Below are 16,777 nucleotides of genomic sequence, written 5' to 3'. Positions count from 1 at the left end.
CACTATTCTAAAGTTAAGCCTTAAGTTAAAAGAAATGTGGACATTAACTCATGCTGTCACCTCTCTTCTTTGGCATACTTTTATATTCCTCTATACATATTCTCTTTCAAACTCCTGAGTTTCAGTGGTGGTCTTTTAACACAGAACAGTGCTATTTCAGGTTATCAGGTTATTTTTAAGTATCAAATGCCAGTGATACCCTTTCTGTGTAGGTTTGCAGGCTAAATTACCTAGAAAGGTAGAGATCAGTCTGAATACTGAAAAAAATAGCTCTATAATTGGCATTGCTTTTAAAAGAGGGGGAAAAAAAATCAGCAGTTTTGTTACTGCAATGTAGCTCAACAGTGACAAAGTACATACTAGTGTTCATAGGTGTATGCTACCCAATTATATTTATTCCCTAATTAAAGGATAAAAATAAACTAATATAACGTATCAGACAAACATCACAAAGCAAGAAGCAATCCACAGTTAAGAATAAAAGCCTTCCCAACAGCTTCAGAAAACATTTTGAAAAGTATTCATCTAGACACTGTCTTTTCAAAACATATAAGTGCATGCAAAAACTGAAATAATTTTCAAGTGAATCTCACAGAAATATTTTTATGTATATAACCCCTTTTTTGATGTGCTATTCATGACCCTCTATTTTTGTTTGGTGCGTAACAGCATGCAGTTTTGCCAACTCAAGTGCATATTGAAAGTTAGAGAAAGTTTGAGTGTGGGTTGCCTTTTTTTTTTTTAAAAACAAAAACAAAACCAAATTACTCTCTCTCCTAGCAGAGAAACAGATACAGAAAGGAATATTATCTCTTGTTAAGGGAGCTAGTTGAAAGGGCACATAGCTTGATGTTCCCCCTTGTCTTTATTAGGATTCACTGAAGTAAGGCTCTTGTACTCAGGACTGCCCGTTTATAGCTTGGCTTCCTTAAGAAGCAAATAAAAAAATTAATCTCTCGCATTCTGTACATGTCTTGTTTTGACAGACAAACAGATATTCACACCCCAACATGGTTGTAAATAGACTCTCAAAGATAAATTATTAAAAACAAGAAGAAAGAAACTAAACTAATGCACAAATCTCCTTGGATATTAAAGATGCAGTTGGCTACAAAGCAGTCATGCACAATAACGAAGGCTGCCTGTGATCCCCCAAGCCTTCCCAAAATTTGCCTTGCAATGCAAAGTATGTGAACCGAATTCCCAGTGAAAAAAATAAAATAAACTTTTTCAGTCATAACTCATTAGGAATAATGAACTCAGATTAACTGGAAGTTAATCTACAGAAATAAAGAGAGTTAAAATACAGCAGATTGAGCCATCAGTTTACATGTAAAAGAAAGATCTGTCATGAGTATTCCTTGGAGGATATCATATTCAAATACATTGTTATCCTTATGAAAATAATGGAAAAGAGATGCAATGAGCTGGTATTAAACAAGAGCAAACAAATTGAATTTCCTGATGGGTGGGCATGAAACAATAAGTAGGAAAGATTACGTTTGGGATACTGCCCCATGGTTCATGCATCAGGGCCATTACATGTGACATGAAATGTCTTGGGCGTGCCATTACAGATGAAGATTTTTGGCAAGTGCAGCTGCTGGTGTATATTCAAGTAGGGAGAAGGGTTTTGCGGTCAGCTCATCAGCTGTGTTGCAAAAACACCCAAAACTGTCTAGCAGTGTAAAGTAGAAGAGGTTTTCAGTGTTTACTGAACCAAGTTTAAGGCTACCAATGAAAAACTATATTGTATGTCTTAATTATTTAACAGTATAGTTTGAATAATTACTAAACAGCCCTCAAGTGGACAGATTTGGGACTGTTTTAATAGCTCCTTTAAATCAATATTTGGATACCAGAATAAACACGCATGCCTAATTGTGGTTATTCCTAAAAGAGACAGAGAGCTGAAATACACACACACACACACTAACAAAACTGTATTACTGTCATTACACAAAAAAAAAAAAAAAAAAAAAAAAAAAAATTAAAAGCCCCAGCAAAACAAATGTTAGCTGTTTTTGTACAATCTGAGAAGAGAAACCAAGGCCCACGGCCAAGGAATTATTGTTTTGTTCAAAAAGTGATCTTTCTGGATCAAGGGAGAGGCAAGTCAATAGGTTGGCGCATGCAGCCTTGCAGCATCATGCAAGCGCAACCCTTTAGATTATTTAAGAAACAAATCTCTCTTTCTAAGGTAAATCTTCAACATCTGTTCCTACAAAAAGTGATTTTTTTTTTTTTTTTTTAAACAGCAGGACCTTGACTATAATGTGTTGAAAGGTTTCAAAGTTTCTGGCTAGAAATCCTTGAGAAATTTTAATAGAGACTGTGAGAATTACACACAATGCAGTGTATATTGATATAAAGTATTTAAATAACAAAATAAAATGGCCTGGGTTTGAAAGATGTTGCACACTTCCTTCAAGACAGGGCTGATGGACTATCAGAAGAAAGCGTTCTAGGGGTTTTGTGGCATTACACTCCAAAGAAAGGATAAATGTGAAAAAACCCAACATTGAATGGATACACTTATTCATCTCCATTTTTTTTCTTGAGGTTTCTTACACCTTCCACTTCACGCTTCATATTATATTTTGACAGGATAATCCAATTCTATTAGCATGCTTTGGGTTTTCCTAAATGTGATAAGCAAGCAAATATGAACTTAAGGAAGTGAATGAGCTATAATTTACTACAACATCAGCAAGCTAATTGAAGATGCAATAATGCAGTGATCAATCTGAAATAACAATTAAGACAAACATGGATTCAAATTATCAAATTATCTTACTATGATATACTAACAAACAGAATGATGAGCCTAAGACTATATGAAAGACTCTTGTGGAGGTTTTAGCGAGATGTCAGATTCCTTCTAACTCATGACAGTTTTTCAGAAATATGTTAGGTGCAGATGTAAGCATCCGTAGCCTGTAAACATCTTCTACGGGAAGAGTCTCTTTTAGTCCTAGAATCTTGCCAAAGGGAGTCACTTAGAGCAGGTAATAAAGTCTACTGCTTTACAAGAGGTTTTCAACATCTGGGTTAGATTCACATCTTAACTATTGCGACAGTCAAACCCCCAAAACTATGCCTGGTTTCCAGAGTGGAATGAGGATGCAAAATCCTTATTTAAATATTATAGACTTTCAAGATAATGTGTGGGAATAATGAGATTACTCAGTTGGACTCGCTGCCATCAGCACTGAATGGACAGTCTGTTTAAAACTATCAAATGGAAAATTCTAAAGAAAAGTTTTTAATCCTGTTCCTTTTCAAGGCTACAAAACTTCATAGTTTCGTCTAGACCATGTTTTCCTATGTTGCCTCTGAAAATATTACTTAATCAAAGGCATCACTACTGTGAAATACGACATCTATTGCTTTTACCCCATCCACAAGGGCAATCACGTCGCCACAGAAACAACTGAGACTTATAGGAAACAAATCCCAACCCGATCTATGCTGCCTGTTATTTCTACACTTGCTTTAAGTGCTTGCAAAGGCAGTGTACTGTAATTCAGTTTAATTTCTTTTATTATTATTTATTTTTACATCTTCTGGGTATCTTCCAAGATAAGTGTCATCCTTCCCTTCTATGTCATGAATAGAGTAGCTACTTATCTAGCAGTACTAACAGCTTGTTAATAAAGTTTATGAGTTACCGCTCCCATGTGAATTCTTTTGCTTCTGATTCCATTACTTATAAATTTCCTAGCCTACACCTAATCCCTGATTTGTTCAATATCATGATTAAAAAAAAACCATTCTCCTCAGCACTAGATGGATGTGTACACTCAGATGATAATTCAGGGAGCTTACAAAAGGGTCTTGGTGTGGGTTTTTGGGGCAGGGGGGAGGCAGGGCTTGCTGTAAACTGCCTGTTAATAAGGACAATGTTTCACTTTTGATATTACCTCTTGGGAAATTTCACTGGAGGAAATACTTCTTGCTCATTATTCTTTTCTTTTTTTCATAGCTTCCTGCTAGCTAGAAACTGTTATCTTTCAGACTACATTAAAGAACTGTTACTTTTTGGGCAGAAGGGAGAAACTGTATTCCCAGACAAATAACCAGGGAGAACAATGAATAAATACAGCCTTTCTTTTAAACCACTCTCGAATTACAAACTCAATTTATGAGTTTGAAAGCCGGGAATTTAGCTTGACTACGTATTGTATTTCATAGTAAAACATATGTTTATTATGCATTAATTTATGTTTTGTACATTCATTGCTTTGTATTATTGTAGCCAATGACCTGCTGTATTCAAGGGATATTTCAAAAAAGACACAGAAAAAATGTTCCCAAGTCATGGAGCTTGAAATTTACTTTGAAGCAAGTTACAAACAAATATTAGAAAGAATAAAAGGTCTTACAGGTACATTTATACTCAAGATGCTGAATCCACTGTGGTGCAAGTTTTTTCTCATGAAAGCAACATAACAGATATTTTGTTTCCTCTCTGGTACAGGGCATCAATCTTATAAAATCTTGAATGACCAGGGTAGTGGTCACCCAATAAGAAGTGTCAGCTTACTGATCATTTAATATGTCTTATCATTTTGGGGGGATTTTCACTTTCTGGATCTTGTATTACAGGGTCACTGTTAAAGATCCCAGCCACACATTCATCATCAATCAGCAGTCAGTGTTGATACAAAAGGGCAGTTTATTTCATAGGTCTTTTACAAGGACCCATCTCTCATACTGCCAGTTGACGAGTTACATCTGCTTAAATATTTACTGGTACTAGAAAACAACCCTTTCTCCCTCAGTACATTTATAATGTAATTTAAAGATTTAATTCCTTATTCAAAGAGCTGCATTTACACATATATTTTCTAGGTGAGGGAAGCAGTCACCACTGATAAACTGTCTACAAGATATTAAAAAGAAAAAAAAAATCACTTCACTGAAGGGAAAAGCTTCTCTGCATTTCATAACAACTATGCCCATAAATGCCTGTTGTTACTGCTTCAAATTTTACCCAACTATTCTTACAGGCATTTTTACAACATTGTTTTTTTAGACTCAAAATTCACCTTTAAGACTATCTGCATTAAAGGGGGAGCCCACAGAGCAAATAAAATCTGAAACATTTAAAAACTGTGTAAGAAAAAAGAACATTTCCCATCTAATGCTGAAGTATATATTTCATACAACTTCCACGAAGCACACAATCTGATTATAAGGAAGTTTATTTCCATTTGCAAATGTAGGCATGATGGATTTGGTTGGTATTTTTAAATACCACCAACAAACATACAGAAAGTAACAGATAAAAAATATTTCAGATCATTTGATATAAACTCTCTGAGACAGCAGGTTGAAGTGAAGAACCAAAACAGAAAAGAACAAACTGGCATCTTGCTTCAGGCAACTGATAAATCATTATTTGATAAGAGCCTGAAACTGTATCAAACCAAAATATATTAGGTTGCAATTGTCCTCAAGGACAACAGAAATTTGTGTTTACTTTCAATGGAAGAAAGGACTACATCAATAAAATCTAAAAATCATTTCTTCTTCAAAATAGTCCCAAATATAAAAGGTGTATTATTATTCAGTGGATCTAGTATTTTAACTGCAAAGAGAAAAAACCCACACCACCAACAAAACAACCCTTATTGCTACTTTTGATTCAATTTCTCTGTAATCGCCAGCTCCAAGAGAAGAATAAATACACCTTTTTTTTTCCCCCAGGCTTGAATCGTGTTCCATGTGCAGAGGAAAGTCATGCTGAAGTGTTTTACTTATTTCTTGTGATATGACTTAAATACAATGAGGTTATCAAGACATACTTAAGCACAAAATCAAAGAAGCAAACACAGACAGAGGTGACACAAGTACCAGGAAAAATCTAGTTAAAAGCTCACTTCAAAAGTTTAAATATTTTACCTAATCTTAGGAACAACAAAAAAAAAAAGAATAAAAGAAGACTAAGCAAGAAGCAGTACAGCCACGAGGGACGAGATTTCTAACTGCAAGAGGTAGAGGGGTAAAGTGATGTAAACTTTATTTTGTTGGCTCACTACCCCCTTGGCTCTAATTTTGTTTCCTGCAAAAATGGTTAGAGAAGCCTGGGGATAAAATGGGAGCAAATACAGAATAATAAATAAATAAACAAACTCTGTTTCTTCTATCTGCATCTCTAGGTTGATTCACTATATTACTATTACAATTATTTAGCTCAATGAACTAAAATGGCTCACAAGGAATATTTGGTCAGAGGTGCTGTAAGTTTATTTGGCTATTTGCAATCATATGATGGGCAGTTTTAATGGTGTCAATTAAGAACGTGAATTATTAACTACGCAGTGCTTTTTTCTCCTCCTAACATCACAGAACAGCCAAAAGAATACTTATTCTCTCTCCCATGAAGGTAGACAGATGCTGATAAAAAAAATTACTACAAAAGATCAATTTGGTACTTGACTGGAAACTTTGTATCTGGGCAGTTTTAAAGACATAAAACAACGAACAACAAGATGTCCACAAATAAGTCCATTTCTGGGGTAATTGTCTATTGCTGGGAAAAGTACAGAAAGTGTTCCAACAGCAATCAATATGTCTCACAAAGAAACCGAGAAAGGTCAGCTACTGTATCAGCCCCACTGCCTACTTATAATTTCCTTTCCTCCTGTTGTTGAGGGATAACAGAATAACAACTTATTTATATGGAAAATGTTGTTGGAAAATAACTTGAAGAGAAACTACTGGACGCAAAGGAGTATCACTGTATTGCTGCTACACTTTGATCAGAAGAATGAAAGATGAAAAAACAACACTGACTGTTCCAGAAAATTTTTTTCTCCTCTACTCTGCATGTTGTCATTCAGCCTAACAACTTCTGAATGCTTAGACCGTGTGGACATGCATTTATTAAATACTGTTCTGTCCAACTTGCAAAAGGCAAGCAATTAGAAAAGATGACGCATGCATATATTTATTTCAAATAATCAAAGATGGGCATTATTTTCCATTCGATATATGGCACTTCCTCTAATGATGGTCAAAAGTCTTTAACATTAGTTTTCAAAGCTTTAAGTTATCAAAACAATAGACATAGGTAAAGCATTATTATAATCATACATCATATAGCCATTATATTATAGGCTAAAGGATGGAAAAAACATTATTTCTAGAGAACGTTCATGTAGAAAATATAAAACTATTACACCTTGAAACTCAGAGATTTGCCCTCTCTGTATGAGGATATACACATAAATCTCAGAATTCCTTTTTCCTCAACTAGCAATGAATAAGTGTGGATAAAATGTAGTCAGCTAGATTGCACTTCATCTTCTTATCAAAACAATTAGCAACACCCAATCAGTTATACGCATGCAAAAACATTGAAAAGAACAACTGTTACTGAAATCATAATATGAAAACATACATCATTAATACTACATAATGTAGTCCAAGATACATCTTTTTGCTGCAAAATGAAGATCTTTTACATATGATTCAGTAACACCCTCACCCCCGAATTCAACACTTCACTCTTACAGAATTACTTACAGAAACTCATTCTAAACCTGAAACAATGACATTTTCATCTGTTCCTGGAACTGTGATGTACACATAGTAGTTTCTTTTCTGCTTTTGGTTCATTTGGAAAGGCCACAAAAATATTCCAGCTTTGTATTAGAAGAATTACTGCACTTCATATTTAATTTCTCACATTTACACACTGAAAACCTGAAATGCCACTTCCCCCCCCCCCGGTATTACTTAGTCACTCCAAAACAATGCATGAATCTCTTATAAATATTCTCCCTGGAAATTCTATTATAACCACTGAAGAGCAACAGGCCATCAGCCAGATCTTTAGGAAGTCAAAAGGATGGAAAATAAAAGTAAGCAAATGGAAGTATTTTCATTTTAACATACCTTCTAGAAAACATTTGCCCTCTAGCTCCTATCACCTTCACTGCAGTTTAAATACATACTGGAGGACAGATTTTCATCACAATATCTGGACATTGCTAGTCTGAAGTCTGTTTCAAGTAGTTACAATAGAGTAGGTTTACAAATTCATTGAAAAGCCTTGGATTTATGAAAAAGTAAATGCACTGAAATATCTCATGACAACTATTCCTGTTCTTGACAAGTCTTCACGCAGATGTGTTGGCATTCTTAGTAATTACAAATAAAATGGTGATTTGCTTATGGGAAAAAAAAAAAACCAATTTCATCCAATTTAAAATGAATAGTTAAATAAATCGTAGTAAAAGTTTTCTAATAAAGAAAACTTCGTATGAAAATTATGTTTTAAAGTTGTTATTCCTCCATCAGACTGAAACTCAAAGTCCTTATGATTACATGATAAATTAAGCCAGCTACTGGCAACAGACAGATCAGTGAGCCACAGCTGTATGGTAAACAGTGGTATTTCTAAGTGATGTTAAAATTCTCTAGAGACACAATGTGACATTCTAGGCATCTGTTTTCCCTGCACACTTCCTATGGTGCAGCTAATTATGGCTCCCAGACAGCCACTAGGAAAGATGACATCAAACCCATTAAAAACTGAGCTGTTTAAAATGAAATTCTTAAATTCCTTCATAAAAAAAGTCATACCCTGGCATAAACCACACTGAATGACTGGAAATAGTAATATAAGCATCTAAGTGAACTTCATGATTTCTGTCAGCAATACCGAGCTCATCTTGAAAGTCTCAGCCTTAGCACCACAGCATCATTAAGGCATCAGCCAGATTCTAACACAACATGAACACAGACACGTCCATACAGGTCTTGATTTTAACATGTTTTACAGTATTACGCCTGTTTGTTGCGCATCAACTAACAGCCACGTTTTTGAAAAGAGGAAAAATATTTTCTAATTATGCGTATGTCTCAATCACATTGACAGTTGAGTTTGCAAGTTACTAACTGGAGGATGATAGCTAGCAGTGACCAAAAGCTAAATAATTCTGGAAACACTAATCCAATTTCCTGCCACAGAACAAAACAAAGTTAACTGTAACACAAGAAATAGAGAGAAGAGGAAAGAATTAAAATTGGGAGAAAGAAGACATAAGAATATGTATAATGTTTTGCAGACATTACTCACCAAAAATAGAGTTCTGAAGTTGCTCAGGTCACCAAAGAATTCTTCTATGCTTATTGCTTTGGGATCAAAGGTAAAGTACTCTCCCAAATTTTCATACAATTTAGTCATGTTGTTGTGCATGTTGGACAATTTTTCATACTGCTCTCGGGCACTCTCTGCAAAGCTGTAAGGTTTTGTTAAGGAAAATGATTCAAATATAATCCAATCTAATAGTAAAAAAAAAAAAAAGTAAAGAAAACTCAGTACAAAGGTTAGAACTGGAAAATTTGCTGGCACTGTCCCGCTTTCAAATACAATATTTTTATGTATTCATGTTTACACGTCTGCAATTTCATACCAACATAAGGTGGTAGCACAGTTTTCCATTAAATGATCCCTTCCCAATGGTGAAGATTTGCCATTAATAGACTCTACAATTGACTTTATAGAATTTCCAAATATCTTGGACATTTTGTAAAATACATTCTACGAAAAGACATACTGAAAATCAGTTTGCTGTGAGAACCTATGATGTCCCACTCTGTTCAAGTGATGTCATGCCCCCTGTATTATGTACACATATTTTGTATGTAAAATTTGCATTGTGCTTAACTACCAATGACAAAACAATACAGTATGATGCCTATTTTTCTTTGCCTTTCATTATAGATGTACCTTCTTTGTGGATTCTTTAATGCCTAGCCACATAGCTCAGGCTTCCTGTACTAGGTACACTTATTTGGGGCGCACTGTCAACTATATAATTTCACAGAACTTATAAAAATGGAATATCCACCCACTGGCCCCAGTTAACTGACAAACAGCTTTGAAAAATTATTACTAAGAAAAACACCATGGAACAACAGAAGTCTCTTTTTCCATTAGGAAGTACACAAGTCTGGAAATGAAACTGATACTGACTTTCATCCCACCAGTCATCATTAAAAGTTTGGCATAATCCTTTTAAATAGAAAAATGTAGCATTTTTTTCCCCATATGAAAAATATATTCTTAGAACAATTCATTTGCAAATACAAGAAGGGTGCAAGCTACTAAGGGAAATATTAGTTTGCCTCAAAGCAAGTAAGTTTCAGTCTGCTGTTTTCTTCTGTCACGGTTGTTTATATCCACAAAGTCCCAAATCACTGTTAAAACCAGCTAGTACGTGATTAAACTAGTTCTGCTGATACTGAATTGTAACTGATGGAAGTGCTGTGCTGTACATATCAAAACCCAAGAACAAAAGACACAAGTTATTCCCTGAACTACAAAAATCAAGCAGCCGGGCTCCCTGTGGCTTTTACTTGTAACGACTCTCTTCCATGCGGATTCTGGTTCTTAATAGAGCAGCGCTCATGCTTCAACCTTTCCCCATACATGAGACCAATTTGAGACTCTGCCTAGTATCACATTTCTAATGACTCAATATTTTTGAGATCCCTGTCTCTCTGCAAAATAACAAACAACCTGGAAACTAATGAGGGGAAAGAGACATACAGAGAAATCGTACAAACCATTTATTTTTGAGATTAGACTAAACCCAAAAATGATTCCTCAGAAAATAGGCAACAAATTGCAAAACAAAGAAAGAAAATTGAGGTGGATATTCTATTCATAACATTTCCATAGTGTTTGGGTACTGTTGACTACTTAAAAGGCTGTCATTTCACAAGCTACATGCAAGCGTAACAAAGTTGAAAATACCTTCCATTAGAAAGAGGCCTAATATTTCACCTGGATTTTCACACTCTAACTAATGGGAAGGTATGTAAATAGCCATTTAAAAACTGGTTTTTAAAAATATGATTGAAAACTTCATATAATGTAAATTTTCCTCTTAAGAAATTATTTTCCAAGTAATCTCTTCTTCACTAAAGCCTCAATAGCATAAAAGGAGAGCTGTATACATTTTTTTAGCTTCTAATGTTCATTTAGAATGGTAAAAAAAAAAAAAAACACACGGTAATGGATCTTAATATATAAATATCAAGATTTTGAAATGGTAATACCTACCAATACAGTTTCACACCAGTGCAAACACAGTAATAATACCTATATTTTCAGTTTATTGAAATGAAGTTTAACCTGCTTGGTTAGAATTTGAAGCTTGGACCATTGAATCGCTCATCCTAATACAAGACAAACTTGGTATTGTTCAGTCTTCAATGACATTTAACTGTACAAAAGGCAATGAAAGTTTAATGGCAAGAACACATTGAATAGGTAATAATGGCACATTACTGAATTATTGAGCACAGTCGGAAAATTTTAGAAAAACATGAATTGCTTTAGAGTCAGCAGACTCCTGTGTTGAGCAACTCACCAAAAATAGGAAGAAAAAGAAATACGAAGGTATATAATTATACAAATTGTATCTGTGGTTCCTTTAAAAACAATCTCATAGAATAGAAAACCAAATTACTATACTAAAAATGACTGAAAAGTCTGAAAGAAAAAACACCTTCAAACATTCCAGCTTGGAAAGTAATTCTGAGACAAAGCTTCCAGAGTCAAACTCTCCATTCAGGTTGCACATTCAACAGGAAAAATAACAAAACAGAAGCACTAAAAAGAAAAAAAACAATACTGCTACTGAAACTAGAACATATGTTAAAGTAATACTGTAGAAACTTATAGCGTATTTTCAATATTATTCTTTCTAATAAGTACCAAACTGCAAATAAGAAACACCATTAACTGGTGGCTTGTAAGACAAAAGAATGTCGGTAAGATGAATTAATATGATGAGCTAAGTGAGAAGAGTATTTTAACTATACTTAATTTTGAAGAAAACAAGTCAGTGCTGTAGAGACAATAGTTTCTAGTCATATACCATGTCATATTAACAAAGTTATTCGTTGTCACACTCTATATGCTTCATACAATCCTCATACTTATAAAATATTAGCAACTTGAAACATCACCTTGAAATGTACTGCTTCAAGTCGTTGCAAAGACTTAGTCGGTATAACCATTCCAGAGAAGCAAAGCCATACTCGTCTATTTCATGAAAAAAACATTATTGAAAAGTCTGAGCTATCAAAACTTTGCATAATAGAAACACTTAATTCCAACAGTTTTCATTAATATAGACTGAAGCTTTAATGAGTGCTCATTTAAAAACTGTAAACAAGGTTTCATTCTCACTATTCTGAACCAAAACAAAAAATCACAGAACTATCAAGTATAAAGATGCTTATTCAACTAAGGGAAATTACTCCATTCACAAGCTTGTTTTTACACATACACACATTTTTTAGAATTTTCTTCTGGCTATGAAAGAAACTAAGCCAAGACTTTACTGCAAATACTATCTGAAAAAATAAAAAAGAAAAAAACACACGCTTGGAAATATTTTTCCGTCTTCAGTACCATACCTGTCTCCCTAAGTTCCACATAAACCGAGAAAAATGGGTTTGTAAATCTGAATATACGGAGACTTATTGCTTTACTAAGATTAGGAAATACACCACTGCAACAATAACAGAACCATATCTAATCACCATCTAAGCAACTCTGTAAATATAATCCCTACTGAAGTTTTTAAATACTTATTTTAGTGCTTACTAGCTAGAGGAAAGTTTATGCCCTTCAATCCATTTCCTTTTTCACTTTAATACTACTGCAGAAGGCAACTACACAAAACTATTCTGAAATTTTTCTAAGTGTCTAGTTTGAATTTTTGAAGAAGTGTTATTTCAGTTTAAAATTTACAGGTATCTTCCAAAAGTGTTATCCTATTTCACTGGTTTCAACACATCACCCTGAGATTAATAAATGACTAACTAACTGTCCAGTAACTGGTATCAAAAAGTTAACAACATATGCTTTACCATGCAATCCAGTAAAATACACGGTATGCCATGTCACTGAAGAACTCTAAAGAAAATTAAAATGCAAATAAAGAACAAAAGAAAACTGCATGTCTTATAAATGACAAAGATACAGGTAAACGCAGACCATTAACTTCCATTATCCTTATTACTTTATTAACTTCTGTTGCCAAACTTCCGTAATCTACTAATTCTACTTTTTCCTGTCTCTTCTCCCTGTTAAAAGAGAAGCTGGGAAACTTCCAAACTTTTTTTTTTTCTTTTTTAAAGGATTTTGCTTATGTGCTTGCATTACAGCTGCCAACTTAAGTTTCCACCCAGTTGTGTGGTTTGCTTGACAACGACCATCACCAGGAAGGGGAAAAAATATTTAAATACCCAAATGGATAAGGATTTCTGGAGTGAAAATGTAAGTCTAGTGTCAGTATCAGAATACAGGTAAGTATTAGCACGGCTGCATAAATCCAGCTGTACTTACAGAAAAGATATTTTCAGTCATTAAGTCAATGATTGTTTTACGCTCTGAAAGATGACCAGATGACTACAGTTTGCTGGCATTTCAGTGCAATGCCTAAATTAATTCACTTAATTAAGCAAGTGATGGATACACGTTACCATGACACGATACTACTACATTATGTCAGAGATAAAGAATCACTGATTACCATCAATAGTAGAATTAAATTCTTTATGTCTATATTAGGACCACTACCATGGTCCTTCCATGCTTTCTCCTGGTTTCTTCTATGTAAACAGATGAGGAAAAAAAGAGATCAGAGAAACCAAGGTTAAATACCCCAAATCTGCTGGAGGATAAGTCATCACTTCTACCATAACATCTGCTATGAATTTCATATCAATATATCAATAACTTGAATAATAGGGTTAATAAAGTACCTGAACACCCAAAAAACTCACCTGCCCAAAGGCAAGGCCCATTACTGTCAGCATTTACAAAGAAAGTGAAAGCCAACACTGACAGCTTGGCATTCACCAACAATAAATATGCCACAGTAGAAAGAACATTGATAATTTAACTATAATTATAAAAAATGCAGTGGTGTTACAGCAGCTAAGGAGGCCCCTTTCCAGGGCATACAGTCACTATAAAAATGGAATTTAAGGGGTGTTGACCACAGGTTTGAAACAATAAAACAAACAGACCACAGAGTTGATGTCTTTGATACCTCCAGAATAAGGAAGAATCCACTGCAAGACAAAAAGGAGATACCTGCCAGAAACTTCTTAACACTTTCCAAACGCACTTCAAAGACTGAATAGAAGTTCTTTTGACATGTCTGGTTACAGGAAGCTGAAAACAGGTGAAAGCAGCATTCCATTGGGAGAGTTTTTCATGTACTGCTTGACTCTCAAAAGTTTGTGCTGACACAAAAAAAATCATTTAAGAAAGAGGCAGGTGGCATTATGCTACAGATGGACTAACTCCTAATAGAGAGCGAAAACACAAGGACAAAAGAAAATAAAGGCCTATTGGGTCTAGAGACGAAAGATGTTCTCATTTACAAATATACTCAACCTAAAGGGAAGAGTAAATGGATTTAGCATATTCTATAAATTAGCACTATAATGAGGAGGTAAAAAATAATCAGCCTGGGATTTTCTAAGAGTCTGGAAAGCAAAGCCACTAAATTTATTTATTTAAATATTTGATCTATTTATTTTTCATTTCATTTCAGTTTTACTGAATGCATCAAGGTTTCTTATTCTACTATACACACTGATCTTAATATTCATTACAGACAGAAACTGTTCTCAAAAGAGAGCACAGCATCATTAAAAACACAGAAACATGGCTTCATTATAAATCTCCATATGATTTCCTTTAAATTCATCCACATCTGTCGTCTTTAGGCACTTTCCTGTTTGCTTTTACAGTTAGATTTTATGACACACTGGTTTTAGATAAAAATTACAGTCAATCAATTTATAATTTACAATACGAAAACTGGTAATCCATTTACTATTTCCAGTGTAAATAATTTTTTCTTAAAATAATGCATTTTTGAAAAAGGTGCAATGTTGGTTTGTTAGCTTTAAGTTACAGATTGATAAATCTGCCCTGAGGAGTGCAAAGTGTCCATGAACTGTATCATCACACAATGATAAAGCTCTGAGCCTTCATAATACTAACTACTGCAAGACTGAAAATATATATGTCAATGTGCATTCTTTCATGCTTTACTGCATTTACAATTTGAAATAGTTTATTATTCTGTTAGCTACTCCAAACTCCTGAGTACTCATTTGCTGTTCTGAAAATTGACAATTTCCATCAGAATGTTCTGCATCTCAGATAATACAGTTTAATTAAAACTGGCTTATTAAAATTTCCGTGACAGATTATATGTTTGAATGTTTCTCTCCTGTCCTGAGCAGAACTACAGAATTAATGTCAGCAGCACTTGAAGCAGAAGGGAATGCAGCCACACATAATGCCACCTTATTATTCTGGACATACACCCACTGCAACCATTTAAAGGGACTGAGACATCTGGAATATCTGGAACAACTAACATACCAACAGTCGATGCTTTGATAAAATTATAACTTGGTTATTAATCCAACACAGAGTATGTACATTTTAACAGTATAAACCCAGTCTATTATCTTTACTCTGTATTTTTCTATTTTGAAGAAACAGAAGTTAGTTTTACTTCCATTAACTGTCAGTCAGCTCAATCCATAACATGTTACTGCAGACACTGTGGGAAAATTAATAAATGTGCTGAAAAACTGCCTATTGGAAAAGCCTGAAAGTAAAATTGTTGGAGCTCGAAATGACATTGTTGGGAGAGTGCTAATTAGGCAGAAAGAATTATGTAAATATTCACACAACAGCTGATTTTTGTTTGTATGCCTTTATGACGTATTACATAAAGCATACAAGAGCAGGATTAAAAAACATTTGTGACACCACTAATCATAAATGTTGCATTTTACTAATATCAACGTGTGGATCACCAGATCTACTTGCAAATTAACCTTACTCACAGGTGGCACTTGACAGCCTCAGCAGTAAGAAATTAGCTACAAAAGGAAATTAAGTGTACAGTACAGTAGGCAAGAAAGCAGAAAACAATCAGAAGAGTCTGCTTCTACAGAGGGGACCACATTTACACCCAAGGGTACTTCAATGAAAATTCACAACCTAATTAATATTTGGCCGTCTACATTTCTGAGTCTGAATTAAGCACTGACTAACAGCCAAACTGAGCTTAAATGGGTGACTAAGCACTGGAACAGTTTGTCCAGAGAGGCGGTGGCATTTTGGAGATACTCAAAAGCCACCTGGACACGGTTCTGTAAGCCTGCTCTAGACGGCCCTACTTGAGCAGGGGGGTTGGACAAGATGATCTCCAGACCTCCCTTCCAACCTCAACCATTCTGTGACTCTGACAAATCTAAATGAACAAGGCTTTGATTACTCTGCTTATATGTAATTTCAACTTCAATATATAACGTCTCAAATCATTTCTTTCCCTGTAAGCTGGACATATAATGAAACTTCATTCCATTAAAAAAATCCCAAATTTACAAATAAACTTTACACACTGTACTTTACCCAAATATAGCTTTTCCCACTCCGAGCATGCCAAAATTCAATCAGACTATGAGAACTGGTGAAGACAAACATGAAACACTAAGAACAAACCAGCTTTTCAGAATCCTCACTATGAACTATAGACATCCAGTTTTAAAATTACTTGCTGAATAGTTCATTATTTCAATAAATCAAATGGTCTTTATTATTTAAACTTGTTTTTCAATAAAATGGATTATTCTCATCATCATCAGAATTTCACAAGATACTAACAATTCAGCTAAGCACGTATAAGGACCAAATAATTGAGTT

General features: G+C 34.4%; 1 protein-coding gene across 4 annotated transcripts in view; it reads right to left on the bottom strand.

Annotated features, from left to right (window-relative positions):
- DIAPH2 (diaphanous related formin 2) overlaps positions 1–16,777 on the bottom strand; it is a 214,441-nt gene that overhangs the window by 79,762 nt on the left and 117,902 nt on the right. For all 4 annotated transcript variants that reach the window (XM_068411748.1, XM_068411749.1, XM_068411751.1 and 1 more), the window contains one exon: positions 9,092–9,257. In XM_068411748.1, coding sequence (XP_068267849.1) covers positions 9,092–9,257 — 166 coding nt within the window. The remainder of the gene's footprint in view (positions 1–9,091; positions 9,258–16,777) is intronic.

This window comes from Nyctibius grandis, chromosome 13 (genome assembly GCF_013368605.1).
Source record: "Nyctibius grandis isolate bNycGra1 chromosome 13, bNycGra1.pri, whole genome shotgun sequence".
Taxonomy (NCBI): domain Eukaryota; kingdom Metazoa; phylum Chordata; class Aves; order Nyctibiiformes; family Nyctibiidae; genus Nyctibius; species Nyctibius grandis.
The sequence above is the reverse complement of the archived record's forward strand: the minus strand, read 5'-3'. Positions and strand labels throughout refer to the sequence as shown.